The sequence below is a fragment of the Physella acuta genome, unplaced genomic scaffold (assembly GCF_028476545.2).
Source record: "Physella acuta isolate Inbredline_101_S28 unplaced genomic scaffold, ASM2847654v3 ptg000987l, whole genome shotgun sequence".
NCBI classification, from domain to species: Eukaryota; Metazoa; Mollusca; class Gastropoda; family Physidae; genus Physella; species Physella acuta.
This window is the reverse complement of record NW_026732504.1, coordinates 130,479-143,093: the sequence shown is the minus strand read 5'-3', so window position 1 is coordinate 143,093 and position 12,615 is coordinate 130,479. Positions and strand designations below refer to the sequence as shown.

The following is a 12,615-nucleotide window of genomic DNA, read 5'->3' as shown; positions in this document are numbered from 1 at the left end:
CATTCTACTAAATTCTACTACATTGTAGTATATTTTACTAAATTCTACTACATTCTACTAAATTCTACTATATTCTACTAAATTCTAATAAATTCGACTACATTCTACTATATTCTACTAAATTCTACTACATTCTACTACATTCTACTACATTCTACTATATTCTACTAAATTCTACTACATTCTACTATATTCTACTACATTCTACTATATTCTACTAAATTCTACTACATTCTACTACATTCTATAACATTCTACTACATTCTACTATATTCTACTACATTCTACTACATTCTACTACATTCTACTACATTCTACTACATTCTACTACATTCTATATGGCGCACACAATTGCCTGAACTCTGCACCCAGCCTGTAGATATAAATGTACCGCCACTATTTGAAGCCTTCATACGAGCACTTAAGTCACAAATAAAGCAAGTTTGATTATTTTCTGCTTTTCTGTGCATTTAAAACCGTGCTATTATAAAGGTGTTTATATTTGTTTTATTCAACATTGTGACCACGTTATCATCTATTAAGTTTTGGTGATTCCTTCTTCCCATCTCTGACATAGCAGCCCATAGAGTGCTGGAGTGCCTGTTTTTCTGTCTAGATATTCTCTGAAGGGATACCGTATCTCCCTGGAGCTTCTCCTTGAGTGAGCGATTTAATAGCTGCACTAAGTTCAACTTCGGTCGGAGGGGTTTATAAATCATGTATTACTTTTAGAGCTGGAAAATTTGGACGTTAATGAAAATTTAAACGCAAACATAAACGTAAACATAAAAACAAACGATCACAAAAGCATGAACGTAAACATAAGTTAAGCCGAATTTCCAATATACTATACATAATAGATAGGTTATTCACTTTTGGCCCAGAAGATCAAGATTTCAATTACCTGGTTATGTTATGGGTAAAACTCGCGTGTCAATTGATTTAAAAAATAGTTAGCCTTTAATTTAACCGGTCCGTCTTCAGATTTGGCGTCATATTGTGACCATCGATTACACAAGATCAATAAGAAAATGTTTGGCCGCGTCTCAACAAATTGTTTTATGTAAGGGTGGACATTTCATTTTACTGTAAAATGGCCATCTACACAATTATAAAGGTCTTTTCTACATAATCAATCGGAAACTTAGGTGGAAACTATGGAGAGAGAGAGAGAGAGAGAGAGAGAGAGAGAGAGAGGGGGGGGGGGAGGGAGGGAGAGAAAAATGGAAGGGAGGGATGGAGGGAGAGAAACTAATTAAAGATATTGTGGGTATAATATAAGCTGAACTTTAAAGGCTCATAATTAACAAACTGAGCACGTTTTGTCGACGGTCAAATCTGCTTTTATCAATGACCCACATTGCTGACAATACCTTTACACGTAATTTTTAATTGTGTTGGGGCAAATCACACCCAACTCTAGAATAAAAAGAACGAAGAAGAAGAAGGAAGAGGAGGTGGAGGTAACACAATAGACCTCACAAATTAAAATGTTAAGCATGGAAAAAACGAAAACTTGCATGAATAAAATAACGGTAACATTTGATGTGTATAAATAAAAAAAAGTTCCGCCTTACAACCGTATTCCCTCAAACGCACAACATCTTAAAGTAAAATTTAACTCTTAAATCCTCTTTTTTGATCAAGTTTATTTGGTTTTAAAGCATGACCACCAATTTTAGATGGTATAAAGAGTAGCCCTTTATTTGCTAATACATGCTTGATTTACGCAGTTTCATTTCAGTGAAGCTCAAAGATTGGTAGAAGTTAGTTACAGGACGGAAGGTTATCCCGGCACCATAGTGTATGTGGTTGTATACACCATTGATGTTGATACTGTGACATCTGGCATACCACCAGCCCCCGTGGTAGGTATTTGCGCAGTTTCCCGTAAAGACATCATTGTCATTGTCATAGGTACTGAAAGCATGGCCGCTAAGACCTCCAAACCCGGCAGTTGTGTTTCCAGTGTAGTTTCTTCCAACAGTCATTCTGTACAAACCCGCCTCGTTTTGAACTCTGAAATCTCTGTACACTAAAAAGTAGGATCTACCTTGGAATTTGAAGTCGAACCTCAATTCATCATAGCCATTAAAAATGGTGAAGTTTAATCACAACATTTGAATAACGGATACAAAAGTTGTTTTTTTTTTTTGCTATATCTATGTACGCCCTCACCGGGGAGGGGGGTGTACGTAATCTAACCCCCCCCCCCCCCCCCCCCAGGACTGCTAAACTAGCCACGTGTCAGTGCAAGTCTAAAATATAAAAAAAAAACAAAAGATAATTAACTACAAATAAACGTTGTTACAATGAAGGGCAGAGCCTACTTCTCGAAAAGAATTAAAAAACAAATCACTTAAAAATAAAATTTAAAAAAAAAATTAACAATACATAAATCTACAGAAAAATAAAACGAACAAAATACACAATCGGACTACAAACAAACCTGGAAAGAAAAAAAAACAGATAAGTGAAAATCATATAAGAAATAAAAATGGGATATACAAGACATAATTCACGAATGTACAAGATTAATTTAAAGTTTAGCCTTCAAGCAAATGATGATAAGATCAAATGTTATAATTAATCCACAGGTAGTTCACCCAGAATAAACTTGCAAAATATGCAAATGACGTCAAAAATGACATGGTTTAACATTATCATTCCCGTAAGGTCTCGTTAAAGATATCCCCAGGGTGTAACGGTCACAAGGTGCAGAAGTACCACCTAACCCAACAGACGGTAGTGAACACCAGTAGCGTAGGGAGGGGGGGGGGGGGGGGGGGGGGGTCGGCGGGTGGGGGGGGGGGGGTGATCGATGGGGGACATAAGTCCCCGGGTGCCGACCTTAGGGGGCGCCAAAATGGGTTGGGAAAATAAATCGAAAGTTTGAGGGGGGATGCAAGTCGAAATCTTGAGGGGGGGGGGGGTGCAAATCGAAAGTTTGAGGGGGGGGGGGGGTGTGCAAATCGAAAAGTTTGTCCCCGGGCGCCAGGAAGGGTCGCTACGCCTCTGGTGAACACAGAACTGGGGTATGGTAGCTCATGGGCAGGGGCGTAGCGAGGGGGGGGGGGGGCGGGGGTGCGGACCGCACCGGGTGACACCATTTAGTGGGGGTGACACCAAGGCAAAAAATAGCAAAATATAGAGAAAAACTCTAGGGGGGGGGGGGTGCAAATCGAAAGTTTGAAAGTTTGTCCCTGGGAAGGGTCTCTATGCCTCTGGGGGGGGGGGGGGGATGACACCATTAAGTGCCGCACCAGGTGACACCCGACCTCGCTACGCCACTGCTCATGGGAAACATCTAACAGTTAGTTCTTCGACTTGAGGTTAACAAATAATATGAAACTAAATTAGAATAATGTTATAATGGTACATGAATTGATACGCCAACAGACCAGCATAGCAACACGTGACCTTGTGATACAACAGTCCTGACTTCTCAAACAAAGTCTAAGAAACTTGCGTCACTTACATGGACAAACTTAGCCCAATTCATAAAACGTGAAATAAAATTTAAAAAATAAAAAAATACCTACGTTACAGAACAATAGAAATACAATGGAGATAGGCTTAATTAATCGTTTCACATAGGCCTCAACTTTACCTCAGAAAAATGCCTCCCTGCTCTAAACCAAAGGGAATTCAAATTCTGTGTTTTCGCCAAAGTACACACGTTTTACACACTACGCACAAGAAATAGTTCCTAACAAAACGATAGCTAGCGATAAAATACAAAAGATAACAAAGGACCATTTATTAATAAAACAAACTTAACAATAGTAGCAAAAATATAAACAAAACATACACGAACCAGTACCATATATAGTTAAAACGAAAATTTTAAAAATGCGGGCACCATAATGCCGGACAATTTAATTTAATGAAAAACTGCCGTCTACCGCGAACTAAAAGCTACACTCATTTTTTATTTCAGCTGAAAAGTTAATACAAAATTGATAAATAACACCTAGCCACTCACATCTATTGTCACGAGCAAGGACATGTTCACGTGCGTGTGCATGTCTACGAGTATGAGCACACTTCCTTGATTATATTTGTTTTTATTTGTGATTGCATTAACGTATGTATGCTTGTACAGGTGTTTATTTTCATGTGCATCTGTGTGAGTATAGTTTAGTTTTACCTAAGTCTTAAAGTAAATACAAGCATTATACTTTACCGCATGAGTTAGTTGTGAAATCAGATCATTCCCAAGCCAAAAGTCTCCATCCAATGAGCCAAATCCATTTTTGTAATCGGCCCAGGTTCTTTTGAAATTCACATCAAACTTGAATCTACGCTGAATATATATTTTATAAGAATCATAGTTTATAATATATTTAAAAGCTTGTTTTTTTAAAAAAATTCATTAATAATCAGTAGCCCCGATGAATACATTTATGTTTAAAATGAAAATTAAACTATTTGAAGTTTTTGTGTGTAAGTTGAATGTGAATTAAATGTTTAAAGCTACAAATGTATATCAACATTTAGGTTCAATAGGCTCGGTGAAGTTTAAGTTCAATTCAGTGATTAAGTGTAGCAATTAGACTGAGTGTAACGAGTGAGCTAATTAAAGTGACCGAAAGAGCTTAGCATTAACATTGATTAAGCGAACAAAGTGATGCTCCCATCTCCCCCACCCTCCACTAGGCCTCCACCTCCATCACCACATTCCGTAAGATCAAGTCAGCTCAAGTCAGCTCAAGTCAGCTCAAGTCGGCTGATTTTCAAAGAAAATGTACTTTGTAAAACCAGTTAAGTTCTAATTATAATCCTTTACTATGTTATTAAACAATATTTGTACACATTGACTTTTGAGGTCCATGAAAGTAATTTAAAACAGTAAGCATTGTAATAACAAGTAACCTGTGTGTTATTGATACCTGAATAACGATAATGAAACTGCAAGTCACATGTTTCATGCAGAGGCGTAGCGACCGATTCCAGCGCCGGGGGTGAACTATTAATTTTCGCCCCTCTCATTTACATTTATTCATATTAGTGAAAAAGAGCCCCCCCCCCTTTCCTACTCATCCTAGGTTGAAAAGGTTGGTGGCACTTTTTACCAGTCTATAGATTTTACTTTGGCGCCACACTTAGTGCACGATTCAATACTTCAGCTTAAAATGAGCTTTTCAATATTTTTTACCCCTTTTGGCGCCCTATTAGTGTCGGCGAACAGAGCGGCCGCCCCACCCGCCCTACCTAGCTACGCCACTGCATGGATGTCATTGGTACCTGAATAACGATCCTTTACTTACAAGTTAACTGTATATTATTGGTATCTGAATACCGACTTTGTCATCGAAGGTTACCTGTGTTACACCTGTATGTCATTGATACCTGTATAATGATCCATGTTACAAATAACCTGTATATCAATGATACCTGTATAATGATCCATGTTACAAGTAAAGTTGTATGTAATTGATACCTGTATAATGATCCATGTTACAAGTAAAGTTGTATGTAATTGATACCTGTATAATGGTCCATGTTACAAGTAAAGTTGTATGTAATTGATACCTGTATAATGATCTATGTTACAAATTACCTGTATGTAATTGCAGTATAATGATCCATGTTACAAGTAACCTGTATGTAATTGATACCTGTATAATGATCCATGTTACAAGAAAAGTTGTAATTGATACCTGTATAATGATCCATGTTACAAGTAAAGTTGTATGTAATTAATACCTGCATAATGATCCACGCACCACAGTCAGTTTCTGTGTCGCAGAGAACTTGTTTCCCCCCAAATGACTTGAACACCTCTCTACTTTTCATGCAGGGTGTGATAAAACGTTGTTCACAGGGCGGGTTTTTGTTCTAAAATCGAAATTTGTCTTGAAGTTTAAAAAACATCATTTGCTTGCGAAATAGTTTTAAAATAGCACTCGCATTGAAACCAAGAATGTTAAACTTACAATAACATCAGATAGAATAGTTTTTAGTTTAATTTTTTTTGTCCTCTTCTGTCATAAGTTTTTTTCCCAGACTCCTCTTCCCCCCCCCCCCTTCCCCCCCCCCCCCCCCCGAAGAGATGCCTGGAAGAAACTCTGGTATATTTAGCGCTTCTAAAGCATTACTGCTCTATCATATATGGTAGAGCGGTAGTCATACTTTAGAATACAATATTTTAGTTTGAAAATCACTATATATTGATGAACAATAATCAGTTAAGTTTTAAATTTCTTGTTTGTTTCGTTCACCTATATTTCTATAATTTAAATAGTTTCTTATTTTACATTTTCCCATCAACATAAGGGAGAAAACTGTTCACAAAGTTCCCAGAATGACAAAAACACGAGAATTACGTTTCCATGGATGGCTCTACAATATTGCCTATTGCTGCAGCGTCCAATCTTTGTGCTTCTTGTGTATCTGTTCGCTTGGGGAGAATTTGTAAAGTTAAAATTCCAATATTTAACATTATAAGATGAGGTGTTTTTTTATAGCAGTTGAATGTGTATAGAACATTTAGCTTTATAGCTAAAATTTTAGCGAAAGGTTAGTTCTCAGCCAAACAAAAGTCACCTACACATTTAGACAAAAGCCACCCATACATATAGACAAATAGTCATCCACACATATTATAATATAGACAAAACTAAGGGTTTAGCGATCAACATTTGATATAATCCACCTTACATTTCCGATGAGCTCAGATTAAAAGAAATAAGTAAAATGATTTCACACTAGTATAGAGCAAAGATTTGAACTGCTGCACTTTTCGATATCAAGGCTATAACGCTTGTGTAAACCACCAAGGTTTTGGCACCAACAATCGGTTACATTTTAAGACACTGGTCTTTTGAAGAAGCGCTGTTGCTAGCAGACATTTAGAATTTAAAAACCTTTTGCACCAGTCACTGATATTAGTTTTTCTAGAACTACTTTACTTATTTTAGATTTAGTAGGTCGTTATTGTTGAATTGCCCGAACTTTAAACTAGAAACAGTGCACAAAAACAAAGGCTACTACAGGGAATGATAAACAAAGGCTACCACAGGGACATAAACAAAGGCTACCACAGGGACATAAACAAAGGCTACCACAGGGGCATAAACAAAGGCTACCACAGGGACATAAACAAAGGCTACTACAGGGACATAAACAAAGGCTACCACAGGGACATAAACAAAGGCTACCACAGGGACATAAACAAAGGCTACCACAGGGACATAAACAAAGGCTACTACAGGGACATAAACAAAGGCTACCACAGGGACATAAACAAAGGCTACCACAGGGACATAAACAAAGGCTACCACAGGGACATAAACAAAGGCTACCACAGGGAATGATAAACAAAGGCTACCACAGGGACATAAAGAAAGGCTACCACAGGGACATAAACAAAGGCTACCACAGGGACTGATAAACAAAAGCTACCACAGGGACATAAACAAAGGCTACCACATTGACATAAACAAAGGCTACCACAGGGACTGATAAACAAAGGCTACCACATGGACATAAATAAAGGCTACCACAGGGACATAAACAAAGGCTACCACAGGGACATAAACAAAGGCTACCACAGGGACATAAACAAAGGCTACCACATGGACATAAACAAAGGCTACCACATGGACATAAACAAAGGCTACCACAGGGACATAAACAAAGGCTACCACATGGACATAAACAAAGGCTACCACAGGGACATAAACAAAGGCTACCACATGGACATAAAGAAAGGCTACCACAGGGACATAAACAAAGGCTACCACAGGGACATAAACAAAGGCTACCACAGGGACATAAACAAAGGCTACCACAGGGACCTAAACAAAGGCTACCATAGGGACATAAATAAAGGCTACCACAGGGACATAAACAAAGGCTACCACAGGGACATAAACAAAGGCTACCACAGGGACATAAACAAAGGCTACCACAGGGACCTAAACAAAGGCTACCACAGGGACATAAACAAAGGCTACCACAGGGACATAAACAAAGGCTACCACATGGACATAAACAAAGGCTACCACAGGGACATAAACAAAGGCTACCACGGGGGCTGATAAACAAAGGCTACCACAGGGACATAAACAAAGGCTACCACAGGGACATAAACAAAGGCTACCACAGGGACATAAACAAAGGCTACCACAGGGAATGATAAACAAAGGCTACCACAGGGACATAAAGAAAGGCTACCACAGGGACATAAACAAAGGCTACCACAGGGACTGATAAACAAAAGCTACCACAGGGACATAAACAAAGGCTACCACATTGACATAAACAAAGGCTACCACAGGGACATAAACAAAGGCTACCACAGGGGCATAAACAAAGGCTACCACAGGGACATAAACAAAGGCTACTACAGGGACATAAACAAAGGCTACCACAGGGACATAAACAAAGGCTACCACAGGGACATAAACAAAGGCTACCACAGGGACATAAACAAAGGCTACTACAGGGACATAAACAAAGGCTACCACAGGGACATAAACAAAGGCTACCACAGGGACATAAACAAAGGCTACCACAGGGACATAAACAAAGGCTACCACAGGGAATGATAAACAAAGGCTACCACAGGGACATAAAGAAAGGCTACCACAGGGACATAAACAAAGGCTACCACAGGGACTGATAAACAAAAGCTACCACAGGGACATAAACAAAGGCTACCACATTGACATAAACAAAGGCTACCACAGGGACTGATAAACAAAGGCTACCACATGGACATAAATAAAGGCTACCACAGGGACATAAACAAAGGCTACCACAAGGACATAAACAAAGGCTACCACAGGGACATAAACAAAGGCTACCACATGGACATAAACAAAGGCTACCACAGGGACATAAACAAAGGCTACCACAGGGACATAAACAAAGGCTACCACAGGGACATAAACAAAGGCTACCACAGGGACATAAACAAAGGCTACCACATGGACATAAACAAAGGCTACCACAGGGACATAAACAAAGGCTACCACAGGGACATAAACAAAGGCTACCACAGGGACATAAACAAAGGCTACCACATGGACATAAAGAAAGGCTACCACAGGGACATAAACAAAGGCTACCACAGGGACATAAACAAAGGCTACCACAGGGACATAAACAAAGGCTACCACATGGACATAAAGAAAGGCTACCACAGGGACATAAACAAAGGCTACCACATGGACATAAAGAAAGGCTACCACATGGACATAAACAAAGGCTACCACATGGACATAAACAAAGGCTACCACAGGGGCATAAACAAAGGCTACCACAGGGACTGATAAACTTAGGCTACCACAGGGGCTGATAAATAAAGGCTACCACGGGGGCTGATAAACAAAGGCTACCACAGGGACATAAACAAAGGCTACCACAGGGGCATAAACAAAGGCTACCACAGGGACATAAACAAAGGCTACCACAGGGACTGATAAACAAAGGCTACCACAGGGGCTGATAAATAAAGGCTACCACGGGGGCTGATAAACAAAAGCCACCTCAGGGGCTGATAAACAAAAGCTACCACAGGGGATGATAAACAAAGGCTACCACATGGACATAAACAAAGGCTACCACAGGGACATAAACAAAGGCTACCACAGGGACAAAAACAAAGGCTACCACAGGGACAAAAACAAAGGCTACCACAGGGACATAAACAAAGGCTACCACAGGGACTGATAAATAAAGGCTACCACAGGGACTGATAAACTTAGGCTTATGCACATGTACAGATAAAAAAGAGTTACCCCCCTCGTTATCCTTGTTTTGGCAGTGAAACTCTTGCAAGAACAGCAGAACAACGATAATCAAACTCTTGTAGTCTATCGTTGTGTCCAGCTAGACGACCAGGCCGATCAGTACCGAATGATGAGAGCAGTAGCACCATAATAATCTTTTCACGTGGCAAGTAATCTGGTCACGTGTTCAACGGTGATGGAAGTGTGCGCTTCTGCACTCAAATGAGTAAACTCTCAAGGTTGTTTAGCAATCACGTGGAGCTTTGATTAGTGTACATCGTATTTTGACAGATAGTTTTGTTAGGAATAGTCGCGTTAGTAAAATCATATCAAGTAGTATAAATGTAATCAAAGATAGTAGCGTAATTCAAACATTGTATATTGTAAAAATAAATAAATTAGTTGCTGTAAGTGGCCAGTTTAGGTATTTTTTACCCACTCTTACATATCTACCAGCCGGTGAAAACTCCATTACAAAACTTTTTAAATAGTTGCACTGTCATTCAACATGTGATCGTAATGTATACCTTCATTACCACAGAATAAGGAACGTTTAATGTATTCACAAAGATGTTATAACACTTTTCCTTCCGTCAATCAGACTAACTAGAGGTAAGAAGCAACTGGTAACATATCACAGGAGTAGTAGACTTTGAATGATGACATGTACCATAAGAGTGGGGGGGATGGGGGATCTGAATGTTAAGATAGCTTTGTAATTAAGTGGTTAATAAATTACAACGCAGCCAATGTTTCTTTCCGACTTTTTTCTATAGTTACCTATACACCAGTTAACTATATACCAGTTACTTATAGACCAGTTAGTTAACTATACACCAGTTACCTATACACCAGTTAGTGACGTCTTCATGTCGGGTGTCACCCCCTCCATATCTAATATATAAAGCTCAGTTCTGTAACGCATATGTTTGTTTGTCGCTGGTTATCCATGGATTTAAGTGTTAGAAAATTATCGTGCGCATTTGTCTAAATTTATGAGTAAAAAAATTACTATTAAAAGTGTTGGGAAATAATTTTCATTTTTCAAATTATAGTAATAATTGTCGGCATGTTCATTAAACACAAGTTTTAAAAAAATATCATCTTTTACAAAAATTCTAATTATGTCTTTATTTAGTCCTATAGCGCTTACTTCCCTTTGATAAATAAGGCAAAACACAATTACTTCCCTTTATAAAACCATTGCATTAGTTGAAAAGCATTTACTTTTTAATTACTTTGTTTTGGTGTTGGGAAAAAAATAATTACATAATTAGCGGGGATTGATCAAGTGCAAATGTTGTAGGTATTTTACGGATAAGCTTGGAGTATTATAATTGTTCATTAAATTGAAACAGGCGCGTTCGTTTAAGTGAGTGCAAAAACTATGAATAAGTTGGGGTACTATAGTCGTTTATTAAGCTAAAACAGGCGATTCTGCCCCGGGCGTTTATGTTCGCGTTAGTGTTTTCTTTGTGTTTAGGTGGGTTTGCGTTAGTGGTTGCGTTTTGATTTGGTTCGTTTTTGTTCTTTCTTTTTTCGTTTTTGTTTGGGTTTTTTTGTTTGGGTTTGTATTTGTGTTTTTGGTTGGTTTTGCGTTTGGATTTGGTTTGTTTGCGTTTGCTTTTTCGTTGTTTTTTTTTTTTGGTATTGGTGTTTGTGGTTGGGTTTGTTGTTAGGTTTTTGTTTTCGTTTGTTTTTTCTTTGTGTTTGTATTGGTGTTTGTGGTTGTGGTTGGGTTTGTTGCTAGGTTTTTGTTTTCGTTTGTATTTGTAATTGTGTTAGCGTTATGTTTGCGTTTTGTTGTTTTGGTTTTGGTTGGTCGTGGTTTGGGTGAGCAATGCCGGGTTTATGATGATTACTAAACACACAGGTAATGGTCTTTAACAGAAAGGTTTTTCACAGAAGCCAGAGCAGGGCCTGGCCGGGACGGCTAGTATATATATATATATATATATATATATATATATATATATATATATATATATATATATATATATATATATATATATATATATATATATACATATATATATATATATATATACATATATATATATATATATACATATATATATATACATATATATATATATATATATATATATATATATATATATATATACATATATATATATATATATATATATATATATATATATATATATATATATATATATATATATATATATATATATATATGAATTTGCGGAATGATTCCGCGTCCCGTACTGTGTTAAATAAAAAAAAACTGCTCACACAAATTAGGTGTAGTATGCACCATTTGTACCCAAACGTGACATTGATTGCCTTTCGAGTTGTAGTTCCTTTTGTGTCTACATATCTTTGCGAGAATAGATTTTCAACACATCTCCAATTAAAAAACAAAACAAATAAATAAATTACATGTTGAGAATGACATGAGGTTGGCGTTAACAAAAACTCAACCGCGAATATAGAGGCTAGTTTTTTCTTCTGCGTTCTTAGTATTTAGTGTTGGAAGAGATTCCCTCCAATACAATTAAGTGTAAGTGTCAACTTGTAATGCGCCATATAGGCCGTTTACTGCGATTTCAGCCTGCTTTTCTTTTTTGGATTTGCTTCCATAACCTTTGTCCAACCAAGAACAAACTACAAGGCAGCAGTTGTTTGATTTTGGAGTTGTCTCTCCTAGAAGAGTTGCTGTCCCCAGCCACTCGAAAAAGTTTGGGAACCACTGGTTTAGATGGTTCCTATATGTTCGCTTATATTGCAACTAATGTATGACGTTTGCAGTGGCTAAGGCAGAGATTGCTACTGTGGATGTTGGTGTATTCAATTATATAGCCTACATATTCGTAGGGCAAAGATGTTTTCTCACACAATCTAATGTAAA

General features: G+C 37.9%; 1 protein-coding gene across 2 annotated transcripts; it reads right to left on the bottom strand.

The window, feature by feature from the left end:
* Positions 1–2,255: 2,255 nt before the first annotated feature.
* LOC131954259 (fibrinogen-like protein A) lies at positions 2,256–12,099 on the bottom strand. 2 transcript variants are annotated; one of them, XM_059317837.1, is made up of 5 exons: positions 12,000–12,099; positions 6,330–6,403; positions 5,710–5,841; positions 4,187–4,306; positions 2,256–2,449 (listed from the first exon to the last, which is right to left on the bottom strand). In XM_059317837.1, exons 1-5 carry the CDS (start codon positions 12,022–12,024, stop codon positions 2,438–2,440), a joined length of 363 nt encoding a protein of 120 aa, XP_059173820.1. In that variant the 5' UTR covers positions 12,025–12,099; the 3' UTR covers positions 2,256–2,437. The 2 variants fall into 2 exon arrangements, 1 of the variants encoding a protein (XP_059173820.1); XR_009388748.1 differs by lacking the exons at positions 2,256–2,449; positions 12,000–12,099 and adding an exon at positions 9,750–9,854 and having other exon boundaries at positions 4,057–4,306.
* Between the last annotated feature and the right edge of the window lie 516 nt (positions 12,100–12,615).

Bases quoted from the DNA above. Each gene is read 5' to 3' on its own strand.
- LOC131954259 (XM_059317837.1), bottom strand. From the start codon at position 12,024: ATGGTGCATACTACACCTAATTTGT. The intron at 5,842-6,329 runs GTAATTCTCGTG...TTTCGATTTTAG, and splicing joins GTAGAGCCATCCATGGAAAC to AACAAAAACCCGCCCTGTGA. The intron at 4,307-5,709 runs GTATTAATTACA...ATATATATTCAG, and splicing joins GTGCGTGGATCATTATGCAG to CGTAGATTCAAGTTTGATGT.